The sequence below is a fragment of the Sander lucioperca genome, chromosome 8 (assembly GCF_008315115.2).
Source record: "Sander lucioperca isolate FBNREF2018 chromosome 8, SLUC_FBN_1.2, whole genome shotgun sequence".
Taxonomy (NCBI): domain Eukaryota; kingdom Metazoa; phylum Chordata; class Actinopteri; order Perciformes; family Percidae; genus Sander; species Sander lucioperca.
Window position 1 is genome coordinate 28,383,238 of NC_050180.1, and position 21,034 is coordinate 28,404,271.

Consider the following 21,034-nt stretch of genomic DNA (forward strand, 5'->3'; position numbering starts at 1 on the left):
AACATTTCATTTTATTAGTTATTTAAGTTTAGCTGACACTGCTAATTCATTACAGGTTTATGAACAGATATACCGGCTCATTGCATTTGCTGTCAATCATTGACTCAAGTATAAAAGCTTAATGTGTTTGCCTGTACACGCTTCATGCAGTGTAGTACCTTTCCATTGAGTGCTCATCGTGACAGTATTGCTCACCAAACTGGCAGTTCAGCAGGTAACGCTTGTGGGATGTTAAGACTAGGCAACAGTCCTTATAGTGCTTGTTGTGTGTTCAGGAGGGAGACTTTAAACCGATCCAGTGAAGTGTGAGGAGTGGCCACTCAGACGATCATATAAACTAATTCATCACTGTGGTGTGACAACTCAGAGAGCAGAACAGGGTGAATGTGAGAGGAGATGCTAGAGGTCTGAGTTTTATCTTTCCAAAGAGCGGAACTGTGAAAAAACGTCTCTTATAGCTTCAATTACTCTTGGAGTGGACATTCATATTTACCAGATTATTTACATGCAAGTTTGATCATTGAATTATCTCAGGAAGACATTTTTTTCCACATCAGTAAATTGTAAGATATTGTTGTTTAAACAGAAAATGACCACCAATCCGGTAAGTTTTCATTTTATTTCGTATCAGTTTGAAGAACTTCTTGAAATAGAAATGTATATATAAGTAGAGTAAGTCCTTTTCATACTATAATTATGAAAGATGTGCATGATTTTGTATTTGAAATGCTGGACAATTCACATCTACATTTTATGCATTTTTCTTCCTTAGCTCAAATTCTTAAATCACCATTTTTACATGCAGCCAGAGTTTGAAAGCTTCTCTCTCATCACGTATGCTTTTTACTGACAGTGTCTGGACTCAGGTCCTTGTCTCATCCATGAAGTTGACGAGAGGAAAATTCCTCTACCCAGCCGATCAGATGTTAAGCCTCAGTATGTTCATCACCTGGCCCCAAAACCCCCATCTGAGATCAGCTATTCCATTCCCAAACACAAAGGTAGTACAGTCTCCTTTTTAATTAGCATGTCATACTGTTCAAGTGGTTTTAATATAACTGTTAAAACAGGAACTTAGTGCAGGCATTGAATCAGATTTTTATCAAAAGGATTAATTGCAAGCAAAATATATTGTAGCTCTATGCATTTATATTTCAATGTTTACTGTATATGTTTCAGATGTAAAATACCTATTCATTTTAGACATTAGTCCAACCATAAATAGTTAGAGTTAAAGGTGCAGTAGGTAAGACTTATAAAACTAACTTTCTGTCATATTTGCTGAAACTGACCCTATGTTTGAGTAGAACTACATGAAGCAGGTAATTTAAAAAAAAACCTGGCTCCTCTGGCACCACCTACAGCCTGTAGTGTGATTTGCAAAAATCCACAGCTCCCTGTTCAGATGCACCAATCAGGGCCAGGGGGGGGTGTCTAACTGCTCATGCACACGCATTCATTCTCCCTTGTGGGGGGAGGGGCGTAGGAGACCGTTTTGGGCTTTAGCAGAAAGGGGGGAGGAACTGAGAAGTTGTCGATGTTCAAATTCTTTAGCTAAGTCCTGGATCTTCACAATCCTACCTACAGCACCTTTGATACATTTTTTTTTTAAACTTTCTTTATGTTAAAGATACAGAATAAATGGGATAAATTCATAACTTATACCTACGTACTGTTGTGATAATTAAAATGGATTCTACTTCTTTTAATGTTAATGTCAGCCTCATGAAACAACTGTACTTTCATAGAGATGCATTCATATAATTGTTTATACTGAATTCTTTATGCAGTCAAGAACAGAACAATACAGATGTTTTATATAATTAAAATGAGATTAACCTGGTTGAAAAGGTGCATTTATTAAACACATTTAACAAGTGGGTCAACTGTGTGTAAATGGGCTTCCAGTCACAATGCGTGTGTGTGTGTGTGTGTGTGTGTGTGTGTGTGTGTGTGTGTGTGTGTGTGTGTGTGTGTGTGTTGACTTGTCAGGTGTAAAACAGAGGTGTCTTAAGTTCACTGTGGTTGCTGTGATCTGCCTGCTGCTCCTTCTGCTGCTGGCTGGAATCCTCCTCGCTTATTACTGTGAGTGCCAGATTTATCACCACTGTCTGCTGTAATAACTTACTGTATATGCTACTACAACCTTTCTGTGAATTAAATCTTGTCTCTTGTCACCCAGACTCCTCGTCCTGTGTGCACGGGATGCAGTGTGGTAACGGGAGCTGTGTGTGGGAGTCCCAGTGGTGTGATGGAGTGACAGACTGTCCTGCAGGCCAGGATGAAGCAAACTGCGGTAAACAATCTTATCCAGGAGCCAAAGTGCAGGATAAAACACACCTGAAGATCCTGCAGTCTGTTCACTCCCCTTTATAAAATGCAGTCTACATACATTTTTTACAGCTAAAAGGGACACTTTAATATAATTTTGACTTCATTTTAAGCAGCCTCAAATCGAGGAAGATCACATCTGTGTCTATTTGTCAGCTTTTCTGTTTAATCATCATACACACTGCTATTTATGATTGTCTTGTAGTTCCACATAATTTAAATTTGAGCACCTACTTCTTATTGTTTGTGTTTGCTGTTTGTGCTCAGTGAGGCTGCATGGCTCCAGTTTCCTGCTCCAGATCTACTCGACTCAGAGCAAAAACTGGAGGACTGTTTGTTCTCACGGTTGGACCGACCAGCAGGGGAGAGCCAGCTGCCAGCATGTTGGATACAGCAGGTAAGATGCTTCTGTGTTTCAGTCTGTTGTCTCCATATTATTGCTATGTGAAGGATTTGTGTGTTTAAATGAAGTCGTATATTTTGCGTTATGTGGCTTGACAGGGGCACATATTTTAAATCAGGCCAACAGAAGACTGATTCTGGTGATGGATTCTTAATTGTGAAGTTTGACGTCAACCCTGAGGCATCCATACTGCAACAGCTTGTGCTCAGGTTAGTGAACCGGTGGACATAAGCCAGTGTGAAGTTGTAATTGCTGAATTAACATGGACCTAATTCCACCTCAAATGTCTCTTTTGTCATCTGCAGCAGTACCTGTCCCAACAACAATGCTGTGACATTGCATTGTACTGGTATGTTTCTAATTTCTAGGTTAATACGACATAAGTGTAAGGGGTGGGTGCATCTTCATTTTGTCTGCATTTGTATTGATTATTTTCTGCAGTGGAAGAAGGTTTTTAATTGTCATACTGTAAATATTTAAAAAAGAGATATTGAAGCATTTTGTCTCTGTTTTTGGTGACATTGTATGCAGGACAGTGTTCTACGTAATGCTTTTAGTCTCCTCTATGTTGTGTTCTTGTGCCCACACCAAATTCAATGCAAAAAGGAAATGACTTTGTTGTGTACTTTGTTGTGTTTCCAGGTTTAAAATAATTATTTTCTTGTAGGATACTGTTCCCTCTTTCAATTGAAACTACATTTATCAATACAAGTTTGTTGTCCAATTAGTTCAAAAGGCCACGTTTCTGCACACTTGCCAACATGACAAGAATATAATTATAAGGTTTTATAAGTGCATTATTCTGTATGTTCGCTCTCCTATTTACAGAACTTCTTTACACTGCATTTATTTATACTTTGACTGTGTTTATAACTTATACACAATTGTGACCCCGGGCGCCCAGATAGCTCAGTTGGTAGAGCAGGCGTCCATATATAGAGGTTTACTCCTCGACGCAGTGGGCTGGGGTTCGACTCTGAACTGTGGCCCTTTGCTGCATGTCATTCCCCCTCTCTCTCCCCTTTCATGTCTTCATCTGTCCTGTCAAAAATAAAGGCCGAAAATGCCCAAAAAATAATCTTAAAAAAAAAAAAGAACCTGCTCATAAAAGCCCTGTAGCAGTGAAATACATCCTCTCCAACAGCAGTTTTTGTCCTCAGATTGTGGGTTTGGAATGAACTCCAGCAGGGCGTCTGGTGGCCAGCTGGCCTCTCCAGGGGCCTGGCCATGGCAGGTCAGCCTGCAGCTTTCAGGCTCCCACCGATGTGGAGGAGCCATCATCTCCCCCTACTGGATACTCACAGCAGCAAACTGTGTTGCCATGTGAGGCCTTTTCATCACACTTCTTTAAGCAGTGTTTTATGGCTGGGTTCATAGCGTTTGTGGTCTGATCCAGCTTGAATCTACTTTATGCTGATTCTCTCCCCTGCAGGGCCTCCAGCCCTGGAGACTGGGCAGTGTATGCTGGGATAGTGGATCCATTAGGCACTCTGTTCAACCCTGCTTACTCTGTGAGCCACAGTATAGCCCATGAAGGCTTCAACAGTGTCACTTGCAGGAATGACATCGCTCTGATGAGGCTCTCTAAACCTCTAGACATCACAGGTGCTTATAGACAGATTTACATGCACAATGCTGAACATTTACCAAATGAATATGAGTTTACATCCCTTACTCTTTGGAAACCAGCCGATACATGCATACTTTGTAAAGAGAACACATAGGTTTGTAAGACTTAACACAATGACTTATAACTACAGACATATTCTTCTCGTTTGGTAGTCTCCAGTAATATCGGACCTGTGTGCCTCCCAAATGTTGGTGTAAGCATTGCTGATCCTCAGAAGGGCTGGATAACACGATATGGTTGCACAGTAAACGGAGGTAAGACAATTATGGTTGCATGTGGTTGTTTGTTGTGATTCAAGACATTTGTGAAATCAAGATATCACGAAATTGAAACCAATTTACAAAGATCACATTTACTTTTGAAGTATTTAAAGACCACTGTCATGTGCTGCCACTGGATGGCACCAAAGTCTGGAAATGTGTCATCCTGCACGCATTAACTTTAACTCTGTTTTACTTGATAAAAATTTGCATGGAAGACGTACTCAGATATTTTTTTTACGTAAAAGTAGCAATACTACAGTGCAATACAGAACTAGATAATGCATTCAAAAGTACAGAAGGATAAGTATCACTTACAGTAAAGTATTAAAAGTAAATGTACTCATTATGCAGAATGGTCCATTTCAGAACAATGTATATTATATGATTGTATTATTATTATTATTATTATTATTATTATTATTATTATTATTATTGATGCATTAATGTGTACATCAATTTAAGGCACATTGGCAAATTCTATTGACTTTATATACTGCTGGATGAATTCCCCCCCGGGATCAGTAAAGTCTTATCCTGGACTACATATAATAATTATTAATCTGATTCTGCAAAGTAAGTTGTATCTAGTAAATAAAGAACAAGCACCTCCAAATTGTTTTTAACTACAGTTCTTCAGTAAATGTACTTTGATACTTTCTACCACTGCCTATTATCATATACAATAAATATGAACAAATTCTAAAATGACATTAAATGATTGTCACACTGCATCCTTTTGATTTGATTTTGACAGACTCTGGCTTTCCACACCTGATGGAGGCTCAGGTTTCTCTTATAGATACTGCAGACTGCAACAGCTCCATCGCTTACAATAGCAGGATATCACAGGACATGTTATGTGCCAGAGAGACGGAGGCAGTAGCCGACTACATGTGCCATGTAAGACAAACCACACGGTCTTCGCTCATAGAGTGAAAATTAAATTTGAATGCTGAAACCAACACAAATGAAATATATATTTTTTGTATAAATAATGACATGAAGTGCTAAGTGCAGTTTGTTTCATTCTACAGCAAGTACCAGCCCGCAGGGTTAATATGTTCAGGCGTTAAGCTGACAATACATTCTTTAAATACATACTCAAGTGATCCTATAGAACATTCTCCTCAAAGAAATGAGTGTTCACACAAGCAGCAAAAAACACACTTTATAATGAGATATGTTCCGGTACAATTCAATTTTTCTTGCACAAATTGAGCAGTTCCTGTTCTTAAGAATTTAAAGCATTTTCATGCTCTTATGTATCTTGCTTTGAGGCGTAGTCAAACAAGACCTGCATTATGTTCGGTACATGGTAACAGCTCAAGATAAACAGTTCCGCTTTGTGGCTTATAACAAACCAGCCATACAGTCGAGTCAACAATGAATGTAAAGTTAGAGCACTGAGTCGGCAGCTGAGCTGACCATGATGTGTTTTATTTATTGATCTTAGAAAGCCTGGGAAGACCTTAAATCGAATGAATAGCATTTAGTGTTTGCATTTCACCAAAAGAGACATTGAGATCATTGTAAAGCTCTTGACCTTAAATGTGGGAAGCTTGATAAGTGTTATATATATATCTTCCAGAGGGTTTAGTTCATAAAAATATCACTCAGTTTTGTGCTGAATTCTTTCTCAGACTGACAGCGGCGGCCCTCTGATGTCCTTGAAGGATGGAGTATGGTGGCTCATAGGGGACAGTATTTGGGGGGAACACTGCACTGAGCAGAATAAACCAGGTGTTTATGGCAACGTCACCTATTTTCTGGATTGGATCTACCATCAGATGAGGGTAAAAAATAAAGGAAGATTAGAGTTGTAAATGCAGTTAAACAAAAATCTGATTCCAAATAATATGGAAAAATGTCCATGTACAGATCATTTAAAGCGTTTGATTTAATCTGCTTGGAGGACCAGATGCAATAAGAAGGTTTATCTGTCTGGTGCTCCAAGTAATACTGATTGACTCATGCTGGATGTACAGTTTGAGTTTTTATAGTGTAGTGTGTGGATAATCTTAATTATGGCTGTGAAAAAAACAAAACACAATTATCACATGAAACAAAACTAATTGTTCATTTATTTTTGTTTACAGAAGCATCAAGATGACTGATGATAGGACCAACGATTTACCATGTGAGATGTTAGTGTGTACAAAAGTGTGCAGATACATTTTTATTTCAATGCCTCAACAATATCTTTATCAGTTACATAACTTATTTCCTACATGATATTACTGTTCTGTGTCTTCATGATTTGAATCACTGTTGGAGCACTTTGGTTTTGGTGTGAAATATATAAAGTCTTTATTTTAGTCTGTAAATATTATTGAAATGTTTTATTTAATTAATAGTGATATTTAAAGCCAGTAAATGAAGATGCCATGTGTCGACACAAGATGTCACTCACAAACCACATCAAGCTTGTTCCCACTGACTCCCAAAGAATGCTTTTGTTCCTGATTAACCTTTCACAAAATCTTTATTAATTTAAATTGATTTACATCTTTGATTTGGACACAAGTTCTTGCATTTCCAGCAAGTAAGTACAATTTTGGCACAGAAAAAAAAAAACACTTACAAGTGAACATTCTAAGATTCAAGTGTACCTTCGATTTGACAACTTTAAATTTTGTCAGACAGCGACACGTTTGTGCAGCTCGAGTCACTGATTCTTTTTTATGCTAACTGGTCGGTCAGTTTTTCTAGAACTGTAGTCCACGTGTTTCCAATGTGTTAGCTTCAAAAGTCCTTTGGCTTCTAATTTAGTGTTTGTATAAAATGTGCAGTAGAAATATGTACCCTTGAACATATAGTGTCTAAAAAGCAGAAATTTGGAATAATACAATCACATTCAAAGAGATTTAAATATAAACTTACGTATACAGAATTAGTAAAATTACATTAATACAACAAATTGCATAACAAATCGAGAAATGTTGATCTTTAGCTTTATATTACACTTGAAACAAAGTGCAATTCAGCAGAGTAAGTCTCAAACTGCTGCTATTGTTTTTCAGTTTGTATTAGCAGTGAGCTGAGACTTAAAAGGCACCACAGGCACTGTAAACATGTGTTTAACCTCTAGTAATGGTCTTCCTATTAACAGTGATTGTTTCAGCAGCTTTTCCCGTTAACTTCAACATACACAGGCATTCGTTTCAACTTCAAAATATAAGAAGGCACGAAAAAAACATTCCTTTACTGAACACAGACTGTAAAGGCACATTTTAAGAGGTTGTATGCCTTAAGAAAATAATAATACACAGTTTGCCTGGAAATAAAATCAGTAACTTTTAAACTGTTCAAGAATGAATCAATGGTTGTTGTTGAGCCTGACTGTTTTATGTTCTCCCCACCTGCTCGCCTGCGATTGTCTGTAAGGAAGTAACTCCACCCTTCGCTAATATCATTGCTGGTGTGATGTTGAGTGTTTATTTTGTGATACAGTGTTTTATTCGTGGGTTCACCCTTCTGTTTGTGATGTCCTATATTTCCTAGAATACCTCTGACAGCCCTAAAGAGAATGAGTCTTGAGTTGAGAAAAGTAAGTCATACCCATTACTGAAAACTGCCCTGTAGCTACATGGTATCTGTTCTTTTTCTTCTATGCTGGATGCCTTCCTCTGTGTCACATATGACATGATATGACCAATCATCAGTGATAATAAGAAAGAGCCAACAGCAAGTGTTTTTGGGGTGGATTTTCTGTCAAGAGGCAGTTGATCTGCCTGTGTCTAGCTCCATGGGCCAGGCTGATGAATGCAGTCTAGAGTCAGTCAGACATTCAGAGGTCACTGTTGGGTGCAAGCTGAGCCTCACCCCTTTCTCCACCGCTGTGGATGCGCTCTGCTCGCTGTCCCCCTGCCTGCTCACCCTGCCCGCCTGTCTGTTTCCTCTCAGTCACTTGATGCGGTGGCGGACCAGAGAGGACTCGTCGGTTATCTCCCCGGAGCGATTTCTGTTTCGGCAGGGCAGGACCAGCAGGAGTAACAGGATGATGAGGACTACTGCGCAGACCGCCATCAGGGCGTAGGAGATCACCCAGAGAAGAGGCTCCTTCAGCACCCCGGCAGAGCAGTTGGCCGCCACGTCTGTTGCTGAGAAGGGCCCTGCGATCTCTGAAAGAGCCACTTCACCGCTTACTGCAAAGAGATACAAGACAGATAGTTGCACACCTCACTTCTGACTGGCTGAGTCACATATGAAGTAAAAAGTAAAATATCAAAGTGCTGGAAAACCCACACCTGATCATGTAAATATCAATGTACCGGCCAAAAAACTCATAATGAACCTAATGACCCTTAAAAAAAATAAAATTAGTATTGTTTTTTTAGCCACCCAGTTTAGAAATTAGAGCTGACAACCCTACTGTCACAAGCCTGCATCCTTAACCTTCAGCCTACATCTGCTCCAAGTCTGTTTGCCTAATACGGAACAAAAGTGATCTTTGTACTTTAGGATTGGAGTGGGAATTTACACAGAACTACCGGAAAGTACCACTGTTCAAGGTTTAACCTTTGCTGTTTAGGTCACGATGAACAGGGTATTCTCTGGGTTTTGGTCAGTGAACTGGCAAGTATTGTTAAATAATACATTGTACTTTACAGTAATCGTTAATCAAGGGCAGCACTTTACGAACTTCTGGACTGAGTTTTCCTTCCGTGTTAAAAGTTAAATGTCTTGAAGCAATATCATCAGCAACATTTGCTATACATAAATGTAATCTGCTGACATCTTGCTGATTCTATCACCAGCTGATGCAATACAAAAGAGATTCAACTATAGCCCTTTCATAAAATATGTAACGTGCTGCTCTAAACAACTATGAGAGATCCATCTTTCCTCTGCAGGTTTTATTTTTTACATAAGCACCTTGTAAATAACTGAGTATATGTAATGGTGCCTCATTCATATGCATGTTAGTACCTACTACTTGCTTACACTGACATTTGACAGTGATTTTGAGTAATTATGATATTGTGTAAGTCAGGGGCGTTTATAGGACTTGAGGAGGTTCGGGGCTTAGCCTGTACCCATTTAAATAAACTGAATGCAATGCAAAATGGTGATTGGCTTGCCCAGCTTGTTAATAGTCAGTGTATGTTCATTTCAGCTGCCCTGTTTGTAGATTAGTTAGTGAGATGGCACCAACATTTGAATGAGAAAGTTTAGGCAAGCGGCTGTGCGCTGCTTAACATTGGAGGTGGAAAACGACAGAAATACATGGAGCATGGACACAGCGCGACATGTCTGCCACAGCATGCCCACAGCAGAGCGCATCCATTATAATTACCTGAAGCTGCACAGACCACGGAAGCCGCGCTGCTCATCTCTATTTTTACAGAGAAAGTGGACACAAAGTGACGCACCGGTCTGCTTCAGAGCTCTGTGTGTTTGAGCCTGAACCATAAACTGTAACGTCACGTCACGTGAACTTTAAACAAAATCATTATTATTGCGCACCTAAGCTTTGTGTTGCCTACAATTAAAATTGCATTTGGGACTACAGTCAAAACATTCGGAAAAATGACCTGGCGACGCTGATGGCGTAAGTGTTCTGGTGATTTTAGTGCACAATTGATGAACAAAGCCCTTTTGTGCAAACTTCTGTCTTTTCTGCTGTAAATTATTGAGTTCAGTACTTCATATAAACATCCACACTAAAAGTAGCATACTGAGCTTGGCAACACACATTTTAAACCACATACAAAATGTTACCATAAGGCTGATACAAATAGTAATATGGGTATAAAAATCTGTAGAACTTTGTGCACAAATACTTTCTTGTTTGCAGATTACTATCCTAACTAATGGTTTAAGATACACAGTAAACCAATTCCTTAACTTACAATGTTTGGACACGCAGCCTTTCTGTCTTAGCATTAGTCTTGTACAGTATGTACCCTCACCTGCACAGTTGCTGAGTGCAAAGCCCAGTCTCCGCTGGGCACGGTCAAACACCACGTAGAAGCCTTCCATAACAGTAGCGCCGATCACCAGGCCATTAGCTGACGAAGACAATCCAAAACGGAAGCAGTCCAGTGTGCCGTCCACATCTGTGATTGGCTGGATGTACAGCTGTGAAACAACAGAGAAGAACCCATGACTGTTCGATGCATGTTCGATAAGTGTTTGTGTCTCTTAGGTTGATGGAGAAGGAGGGATGACTTGTTTTTGTGTTTATGTTTATCCAGATACCTGAGGCAGGATGGTGATACGGAAGGACTGGCTGGTGTTCGTGGCCCTTAGGTAGATGGACAGCTTGGGGAAAAACATCCAGGGGGTCTCTCCCTTCATCCAGCATGCAAGCTTGCTGCCATCCCAGAACCCTGAAGAAAAGTCCTGGATCTGAACCAAAGAGAAACAAAAGAGAAATAGGCAGAGGGAACAACAGACAGAAACAGGAAGGTCAGTACAGCACCAAAACAGGTTTTGCTGTTCTCTTTCATTCCCCGACCTGGGATTAATCTGCAAGGATGTGCATATGTTAATTGAAAACTGTGCTTCTAGGTTTAAATTAACCTTGGAGTACGGTTTGTGTGCAGTTACGAAAAATTTGTAAAGTAGAATGGGAAAAAACAAACAGAAGCATGGGCGTGCACACATATTTTTATAAACTCCTGATCTTTCCTCTCAAAACTATGTCCTTGAGCAGTGAATGTGTGCTATCCTCCCCTGCATCACTTTGCTCTGACAACATGTTTCATCACTGTCTGTGGAGAGAAGGCAGCTTACCAGAGAGCTGCGTGTGATGGCTTCTACCACCGCATTGAAGACGTTGACAGGAAGACGCAGCAGTGTCGTACCACTGTCAACTATAGCTTTATCCATGTTATACTGAAAGAAAGGGAGAAAGAGTGAAGTGCAGTCGTATTTTTCTATGGAGGACCTTGAGCAAATTGAAGAATGTAAAACAAGAAAGGTTTTCATTACATTCCCTTGCAGTATTGCTATTCAAATTCAAGTTTCATTTTCGTGTTGTAACCTTGACACAGTCATCTCATTAAGAATGAATGTTAACCGTTTCCAATTAGTATCGCTTTTCTGCTTCAAACTTAAAGATATCTTTTAATTACCATCTTTGAATAGTGATGGGTGGTGTTGCAATGCAGAGTTTCATGTTTACCTCTCTGCAGTCCAGGTCCAGATTCTGGTCGCCAACCTCCAGCTTCAAAACCTCCACTTGGTAGTACCACTCCTCTACTATAGGGGTGTACCACACTGACCCCCGATACAGAGTTGGTTCAGCCCCTCCCATGATCTGAGGAAGGAACCAAAATACTTATCAATCATCTATGAGTCAACTGTGACCACAACAACACCGTGAATAGCCAACATATCCATATCCAAAAAAAGTATGCTCTAGCAAAGGTTAATATCATCCTTTCAAAATTTGGCAAAATACACACGCACACACAAGCACCCTGCCATCTTATCCATCTGTCTGTGTCAGTGGGTCACATGATGGAGATGCAGTAAGCGAGGCACTGAGGCCGTGAAACAGTGACAGACCTGCTCTCAGCAGGATGCTATCTTAGCTTAATTAGCTCCACTCTAACAAGAATGGGCCTCCAATGGAGAAAACCCATTTGACAAGGAGGATACCAGCTATTATGTTTCTAACTCAGCTAACTCTACTCAGCTGCTATGTCTGATCCACTAGTGAAGGGTTTATTTTGTCTGCTCAACCACATTCCAGTCCCCTATGAGTAAAGCACATAATTGATACTGCATGTTAAATAACTTTAGGCACAAACTGTTATACAAGAATACAGAATTAGAGGCAAACGTGATACAAAATCTAAAAAAAAAGGTCCCAAAGACTGTTTAGAACATAGGTCTTTGCCTTTGAGCTAACTTTACAATCCAACCTTTTTTGATAAGTTAATTTGATCATACTCAGCCCCTCCTGACTACTCACAAGACTGCCTCCTGCGGGGTCAGCTGTGCTGCTGGCTGACAGTCCAGCACCACACATCTGGAGGGAAAAGATGTCAGGAATTCCCAGCTGTTGCACCAAAGAGTTGAAGAAGGGCTCCACGGACGAGTCAGGCTAATTGAGAGACAGGAGATGTATAATCGTTACCTGAGCTTATACATTTGCATTTTAAGCTTAACGTTTGTGAGATTATCCAGACTAACTTAGAATAAATTAAATGTTCTCTTTGCCAAAGTATACACAGCCAGTAACATAAATTATAAAAACGTGAAAATGTTAAAAAAAAATTAAAAAAAATAACTGTTTTGTGTGAATACTGGAAATACACAACTGACTGAAAAACAAGGCTTTACAATGCTATGGGAGCAAAAAGGAAAAGTACACTGGTTGCTACTATAATTGATACTAAAAGATATGACCATAACCCTTTTCATGGTAAGTAATCGTAGACAACTTTTTTTCCTGATTAGGCAGCCATGCATGTTAAAACACTTAAATCATTATCTATCAGCCTGTGGAGCTGGACAAAGTTACATTAAATAGATGTGAGAAATGCAAAGTTAACTGCTGGTATTTGTTTTACTAATGTTGCAACAGACATATTTTAAAACAGATGAAAATGTTTTTTTTTTTTTTTTTTAAAGGTTATGATTTTAACAATATTCTGACCACTGTGTACGAATGCGTGTGTGGACTGGTGTAAGTATGAGGCAGTGGTATGCCCCTTGACTAAAGATTGTTCATCAGGTTTTTCCTCAGATAGGTTCTATTGTCAGTGCTGTGTTATCATGTCACGCATGACAAACAGCAGCCCTCAGGCAAGTTGAACCTGAACACCCGGGAGACGCCAGCAGCACAAAGTGGTCAGAGTTAGCATGTTTCTGCCCCTCACTCACTGGCATTTGATCCCAAAGGTTACTGTAGTCCGCACAGAATGAAAGAATGTATTGTGCCGGTTTATGCTGGCGTTATTCTTGTCCCATCAACACTAAATGATCACGTTAAGCAGCCATTGGGCGAAGCACCTTGGTTCTGTGCCTCCGTCCTACTTCAAACAAACATACTATATAGGATGTTTTTGTGAATGAATTAAATTCACTGAAAAAAGTATAGCACTTTGAAAATGTGCTTCTCTCACGGTATAGAGATTTTGATTTTTCTAATGAGATTAGTTTTTATCCAAATAAATGAATGCTCTAAGTTCATTAATTACCTATGACAAAACTAATTTACTGAATTAGTAGAATATGGGTTATTTATATATATATATATATATATATATATATGTATATATATATTTTTTTTTTAAATTTGTGTCTAATATTCAGTGTAATTTCATTAAACTGGGAATATTAAAAAAAAAAAAAAAACTTCCATTACACAAAAGCATCACACCTTTGCTGCTGAAACTAAATCATGAACACGGAACTTTGCTGTTGTCATGTGAAATGTCCATGACTACACCCAGATAAGATCTCCGTTCAAGTTATTCAGTGCTGTAAAAGACATGTGGGACAGCAGGAAGTTATGCAGTACTGCTTGATTAACTTGATAAAACCTGATCTGTTCACCCTGCATTTTCCACACTGACGTGTCTGTTTCTTACATGCATCTGTAACGTTTTATAAACTGCATCTAAAAGTTACACAATACATTCACAATTCATATACTGCTCCTAGTTCTTTGCAGCATAATATAAAGTAGTGTAAAAGTATCTGTATTTATTGATTGTAAAGTAAAATAGTGTATTTAATTAATTTTGCGTATTTTAAACGGCAGCAATGGAATTACAATAGCCCCATTTGATTTATTCATTGTTGAATTTTACTAAATACTAATCATAAACAAAAAAAACAAAGAATCCGTAGTCAAGTCATGAGCAGTAACCAGACAGTAATCACTTCTACTTAAGGGAGAAAAGAGCAGCTTCACAATTGATTACATATTTTCTAAACTGTTTTTGACAACACATGCATTTTTGTTCTTGTTTTAATGAAGTTGAATTATCTTTTTAGAGTGAATCTGCTGTTTTCATACTTAACATCACACTCAGCTACGAGTAAAATCAGTGAGAGAGAAATGTAAGCTTTTTTCTACTTACTGTGCGATCTAAGATTTAAGGTAAGATTTAAACTTTAAGAGCATCTCTCTCACCCGTGCCAGCATGGGATAGGCCAGTCCCAGGATGCCCTGCCAGTTGACCCCAGGAAGGAAGAAGCCGTCAGATGACAAGATGGCAGCTATGTTGATGATGATGGTCCCATTTAGGCCTTTGGGGATGGAGACACGGTCAACGCCCAGTTCACCTTCCCAGTTACCCTGGGTGTACCTGACAGCCACAGTCCGGCCAACTGACTGGTAGGTACTGGAGCTAGACACAGGGGAAGAAGCCAAGATGTGTGAATAGTTATAAAGGCCTCTGGTAGGTAGATAAAAAAGCTAAATTTGTGGACAGACATTACATAGCAAAGATCATGAATTTGTATAGTAGTACTAGGAATGTCCATTCTTTCTGTGAAAAAGCTACTATGAAAAGCATTCAAGGTAAAACAAGAAATAAATTAAAACTCAATATTGGTATGATGTTTCCAAGAGTTTGTGTTTCGGATTAAACAAAGTTTTTGTTTAGTTTATTATTATTACTTTTATTATTATTATTAAACAATGAGTCCCAGCCACTTACAGCGCAGTGTTGAAGTAGTGAGTAATGAATGGGTGTGGAGCCGCAGCCACGGCAAAGTTACTGCTGCCTGTATCCACCAGGATGTTCACCTGTAATGACACAAGGCAGTGTTTGCTTTAACAACCATTAACAGTTGTCTGCTTCAGGTCAACCCCACCGCTACCTTACAGAGCTCCTGAGTCACAGAGTCAAAGTAACAGCTGTAAAACAGTGAGACTTTAAGCTTTTTTTAAATGCCACTAAGACATTAAAGTCGCTGTGTTTGTATGAATTCTAACAATTAGAGGAGGAAAATGAAGAAGAGCAGAGTGTGTAGAGGGAGAACAACAACATAATTTCCAGGAAATTAAACTGGAAATAGTGAGGAGCGAACATAAGATGACACACAAAAAAAGACGCAAACTAGAATCACCGCCTTGCTGTTGTATGCCTCCGCCAACCAGGACTTTGAAGGAATTTAATAAATAGGTATTAAGTGTATTCTTTTGGCGAAATGGAAGTTATCACTATATTGACATGTAGGAGTCCTTTCCAGTGAATAATTTCAGCCGTCTTCACTTAGAGACTGTTTTTACAGAGGAGTACAGAGGACTGATAGAGCTTTGTCACATGGTGCGACGACAATCTCCTGAAGCTCAAAATCAGCAAACCCAATGAGCTTGTGCTGGACTACCAGAAAAACAGAAAGCCCCCCTGTCCTGGTTGTCATCCAGGGAGAGGAAGTGGGTGGACTCATACAAGTACCATGGAGTCCAAATCAATAAAAAAACTGGACTGGAATCACAACACTGAAGCCCTCTTCAGGAAGGGATGGAGCAGACCATCCCTTCCTGAGGAGACTCAGCTCCTTCAGTGTGTGCAACAGGCTCCTGCAGATCTTCTATCAGTCTGTAGCCAGTGCTCTGTTCTTCACGCTGTGTGTGCTGCCTGGGGTGGTGGCATCAAGGCTTTGAGGTCAGCAGTCTCAACAGGCTGTTAAAGAAGGCCAGCTAGGTGATCAGGTTGGAGCTGGACAATGTGGAGGCAGAGGTGGAGAGGAGCATGAGGGACAAAATCAAAGCCATCTTGGAAAACCTTACTCGTCCTCTCTACAACAAGCTGTGGCAGATTGGCAGCTCATTGCAGAGAGAAGGATGAAGGACAAGATCAAAGCCTGGGAGTTGTTCCTCATTCGAGTCGAGGGTCTAAGGATAGAGAATGTCTTTTGGTGTACAGAAGACATTCTGAAGCCCCTAGAGGCAAATATTTTGATTTGTGATATAGGGATATCAATAGAAATTGATTTGACTTTGATGAGCTTTGCTGTTCTTGTTCTGCTGTATGTCTATTAGCAGACACTGCGTTTTGTTTGATGCGGTAAACAGTCAACGTTTTGGTCCGTGTTTTGTTGCAGGCTGGTTATTCCTTAATTATCATCATTTCGGATATGGGCATAAGCAGGAATTTCACATTGATCAGGTACAAAAAAAACTGACTGGGGTTTCCCTCATTGCTAGAGATTTCGGTGTCACACAAACTGCTGTAAAGAGCTTTGCAATTGAGCAAAAATGACTATGCACCTCCGATATAATTGCTCTCTAATGTGTGATCTATGAGTCAAACATGACAGCCTCTAGCTACTAACCGGACTAAATGACCTATCCAGCCATCCTGGTATGTGTCATGGGCACAGTGGGGACCAGCTAACAGCAGTTGAGATAATGTTGTCTTCCAGGCATCAAGTCAACGAGAACTAATTAGCTTGCAGACTTCTGTGACCTCCACTACTGAGCAGTGGCCACATTAACACACACACTAGCAAGCATTCCTCACCATGACGGGGTCATAAAGCTAATGCCCCATTACGACCTGATGACTCAACAACAAAGAGGTCTATACAGTGGCTTTTCAATGATATCACATGACACAGTCTATAGGAATATGCAGGCACAAACAGTAAGTGCAACAATCAATCTAACATGGCTCCTCTATGGCTTCCATTGTTTTAAAAAGACCAAAACAGCAGGAAGTACTGGAGTTAAAATATGTATGTGTTTGACAGGCAAGGAATAAGGAAGTCTAACAATTAGATGAAAAAATCCACTTCCTCAAGCTTGTTTTTTTCAAGCCTATTATACCCAAATTATTACTGTGTTTGCAATTGCATACTAGCACACTATTTATACTAAGTATGACCTGAAATGTACTATTTAGTGTGTTCACACTGCATAATATGTGGATTTTGTGTATGCAAAAAAATGCCAAGATGTATACAGTACTACATCAGCAAGAATTTGATGCAACGTTTTCACAGATGTTAGAACCGCTGGCTGGGCCATCGTCTTGCTTGAGCATACTTCAGAAAACGCTGTTGGTCATGTCATACTTAATTGTTTATTTAGTAGCCAGTATGCAGTGCATACACTTTGAGTATGTAGAAGGCAGTACGGAAGTATGTGATTTCAAACACAGCTAGAGCCTGTTCATCATTACACTGCACTATTTCCTCAGAAGCCAAAAGTATCGTATGTTATCCCTTTTAGGCAACTGCCACTGTCATGCTCAGGTGTACATGAGTCCTTATGAAACAATTGGGAAAAAAACCTGTAATTATCAACAATGTGTTATCAACTGGTTCAGTTGGGCACGGGAAGCCCCAGTTGGCCTGTCCATGGGAGTCAGGCTTATCAGTTCCTCCTCATTGGACAGGCCCTGGTCCCATCACTAGGACTGCTGCCTTGCAGATGGCATCAGTCCACAAGCCCTGAACCAGCCAAACAGGCCAGACTGGATATACTGAAACCTCGTGGTTAGGAAGGGGGAGAGGGGGTATTTCCTTATGCCCACACCGCCTATCTTTTCTTGTCACACTATCCTCCCTTAGCTCGGCTGCTGAGCCTCAGGCAAATCTCTACCCCCGCTGCTGTGGCAGCCTGCGGTTGAGCGTTCACTGTCTAATTGGCAGTGGCTCCATGGCAGCAACGTGCATCTGCTACCTGTTTGTACCAATTAGCACATGTGAGGCTTTCCAGCCGACACCTCAGCCTAGCTGTGCCACATGCTAACAGATGCGGCAATTAGTGACTCATTTGAATAGTGCCTCATTTAACACTGTGGCCTTGTAATAATCACATCATTATTTAGTTGGAATAATATTGAGAGTATACCTTAATAGTACTGAGTTACAGGACATTTTGGCACTGCATAACCAATATCAACCTAAGTGGATTGAGATCTGACTGCTGCCATTAATAACTGACATAAAGGTTTCACAATAACTATGTACAGGAAACATGAGTATAACGGCTGGAATATCAGAAGAGCAATATCAAGAAGTGGAACTGTTTCCTTTGCCACAATTACTTTGTTTACCTTACTGGGACACTTAATGGAACTGAGCCATCGTTCTTTTCCTGCTATGATATGACAAGTAAAAATGTCTGCTGGGACAAAGGTCTATCAGAAATCAACTTTGACACTAAGTAATCACAGATGCCTTACATACACAGAACAATACATAAATCACTAAACATTTTAGTCCTAGTAGCTATATATAGAAACTAATTGTTTAAATGACTAATTATAAAACACTTATGTTTTTGTATTTGTACATGTATAGTTTAGTGTATCACTTGATCCCTATGCAGTCTGAGGATGGTCCACAGGAATAAAACGTTAATAAAAATAAATAAATTACGGTTTGAACAAACATTTGGGGAATTCCCTTCCTTGAGCAATGCTTTAAAGAGTGGTGTTCGATTAGAACAGCAGATTTGAAGCATATTTTCCAAAGTACAACTATGGACTGGTTGTAAAGTTATGTGGGAACTGCTGCCTTATCCTCTCAGAGGTTGACACAGGGCAGTGACATGGCAGGCAGCACTGATAAGCCTCTGTGAGCCTGAGAAACTGAGCTCAGCTGTGCCACCCAAGATTCTTGAATCTGTTTAACTTGAGAGGCCTATGAACAACAGGTCAAGTCACTAATGAGATAATTTACTTTTGTTTTAAGCTCCATTTAAAACACATCTACTTACAACACAATGGCAAAGCGTATAGCCTTAAACCTGCAACACCCTAAAGCGTCATGTATTTTTAATAGTGACAGGAGAATCCCTCTGCCAACTCTTCCGGGACCATTTAGTCCGCTTTAATCATTAATATGATCTTGTTAGGCACTTTACATAACCAGCAGTATAAAATGATGACAGTAAATTACACAGGCATATTTCCGTGCAACCAAAAGAAAATAAGCAGCAAATATGCCTAAACCAGGGCTAGTGCTGTTTTGTAGAACTGTGGAGTTGTTCTTGCTCCCCGGGAGCCTCATAATCCCTGTCAGCTGCCTGGTAAGAAACAGTGTTCCTCACAGGCTGCATCATGTGAGTGCATGTGAGCGGGGATGAAGTCTACCTACAGACCCCAAGGCTGTAAAGACTTGACCCAGCTGCTGCCCTCCACAGCCAAGCTACCATCCTGCCAGGATGGCCCCAGGCAGCCCTGTAAATAAACATCTGGTTTTGTTTTATAAGGACATTGATAGCATAATATGGCATCCTAAACTCTTACCATGACCCAAGTTGTTGTTCTGCTTCTGGGGTCATAGCAAACAGTCATTAAGTAGGCTATATCAAATATTGCAAAAATAGGTAGCCAAAGCCCTGGGTTGAAACAAACACACTCAGCCCACTTCAATGGATCACATGGTGGACGGATCTACACACAGCAGACACACCATACCTGAAAGAATTGACTGAATATAACACATGACCCTGTTTCAATCCAATGACTAAAAAGGAAAGTAGAAAAACGAAAAGAGAGGGGTATTTTTAATGTAATTCTGCTCAATAATCTTAAATACTAAAAAACTGAAAACCACCTGCACAAATGATACAGGTCTCAAACAAAAACAACAGATACACACAGTAACAGGGTTTGTCTTGTGATAACATTACCTTTTGGCCAGGAGTACCAATTGACATTTCTATGTAGTAGCCTCTTCCAGAGTCCCCTTGCAAGTTATGTATCATGTCCAGAAAGTTCACGGTACCAGTTGGATCAGAGGCCAACGAGAGGCCGTTTCCATCAGACGTTAACACGACTCGCTGAGTGAAATCTACATCAGAGGATACATTGTACCTCCCTGTGTATATTTTAAGTGGTATAGCAAAGTAACACTTGGACACGCCGAAGTAAAAACTTAAAATAAATGCCCAAATCGAAACAGAAGTAGAGTATGCCATGGTGGTGTTACTTTTTATAGTGATAAAAGGGAAAGTTTTGGAAAAGATTCCCAACTCCTTGCTCAAAGTTTTCTCCTTAAGTTTTCAGTTTAGCCATCTTGGAATCGCCTGTGCTGTGGTAACCGCCACCATGGAAACACGGCCTCTCCACCGTCAAAAAGCAGCTAAACATACAGACATGGTAACAAAATATGACTACAACTACAACAAATGTTTGACAGCAGTCGGTATACTTCTCCGAGATGTTTCGCCTCCATACGCTCCCCTAGCCAAGTGGGTCAAGCTTCAAAAACGAATTATTACTTCCGGTTATATGCACTTTCAAATTAAATTGAATCTAGCTAAACCATTAGCTATTGTTTTTGTAACGTAAAAACAGAGCAGTCTTTTTATGTAGGCATATAAGCCACATACAGCATTATACAAAGAAAGAAAATCACAAAATGCAGTCACCAATCATACCAAAAAAAATGCATGAGGATAAGTCAATGAAGAAGTCATTCGACTCCTTTAACTCTTGCTGAAATGCTTTCTGGTGCTTGCTTCATATTTCAGGGTAT

General features: G+C 39.8%; 2 protein-coding genes across 4 annotated transcripts; one reads left to right on the top strand and one right to left on the bottom strand.

Annotated features, from left to right (window-relative positions):
- Positions 1 to 8: 8 nt before the first annotated feature.
- Positions 9 to 7,805, top strand: LOC116043869 (transmembrane protease serine 2-like). Of its 3 annotated transcripts, none has more exons than XM_031290870.2 (13): positions 9 to 604; positions 854 to 1,001; positions 1,993 to 2,085; positions 2,183 to 2,296; positions 2,599 to 2,728; positions 2,833 to 2,943; positions 3,040 to 3,083; positions 3,895 to 4,057; positions 4,167 to 4,339; positions 4,517 to 4,618; positions 5,382 to 5,527; positions 6,268 to 6,420; positions 6,724 to 7,805. In XM_031290870.2, the coding sequence occupies exons 1-13, from the start codon at positions 590 to 592 to the stop codon at positions 6,739 to 6,741; spliced, it is 1,410 nt and encodes a 469-aa protein (XP_031146730.1). In that variant the 5' UTR covers positions 9 to 589; the 3' UTR covers positions 6,742 to 7,805. The 3 variants fall into 3 exon arrangements, with proteins under 3 accessions (XP_031146730.1, XP_035860379.1, XP_031146729.1); XM_036004486.1 differs by having other exon boundaries at positions 6,268 to 6,367; XM_031290869.2 differs by having other exon boundaries at positions 6,268 to 7,805.
- Positions 6,697 to 20,768, bottom strand: bace2 (beta-secretase 2). The gene is made up of 9 exons (XM_031290868.2): positions 20,187 to 20,768; positions 15,253 to 15,341; positions 14,724 to 14,940; positions 12,552 to 12,683; positions 11,757 to 11,891; positions 11,366 to 11,467; positions 10,829 to 10,978; positions 10,540 to 10,708; positions 6,697 to 8,772 (listed from the first exon to the last, which is right to left on the bottom strand). The coding sequence occupies exons 1-9, from the start codon at positions 20,472 to 20,474 to the stop codon at positions 8,531 to 8,533; spliced, it is 1,524 nt and encodes a 507-aa protein (XP_031146728.1). The 5' UTR covers positions 20,475 to 20,768; the 3' UTR covers positions 6,697 to 8,530.
- Between the last annotated feature and the right edge of the window lie 266 nt (positions 20,769 to 21,034).

Bases quoted from the DNA above. Each gene is read 5' to 3' on its own strand.
- LOC116043869 (XM_031290869.2), top strand. The intron at 1,002-1,992 runs GTAGTACAGTCT...TTGACTTGTCAG, and splicing joins TTCCATTCCCAAACACAAAG to GTGTAAAACAGAGGTGTCTT. The intron at 2,086-2,182 runs GTGAGTGCCAGA...CTTGTCACCCAG, and splicing joins AATCCTCCTCGCTTATTACT to ACTCCTCGTCCTGTGTGCAC.
- bace2 (XM_031290868.2), bottom strand. From the start codon at position 20,474: ATGGCATACTCTACTTCTGTTTCGATTTGGGCATTTATTTTAAGTTTT. The intron at 15,342-20,186 runs GTAATGTTATCA...GTGTCATTACAG, and splicing joins TTGGTACTCCTGGCCAAAAG to GTGAACATCCTGGTGGATAC. The intron at 11,468-11,756 runs GTAAACATGAAA...CCTTTCTTTCAG, and splicing joins TGGACCTGGACTGCAGAGAG to TATAACATGGATAAAGCTAT.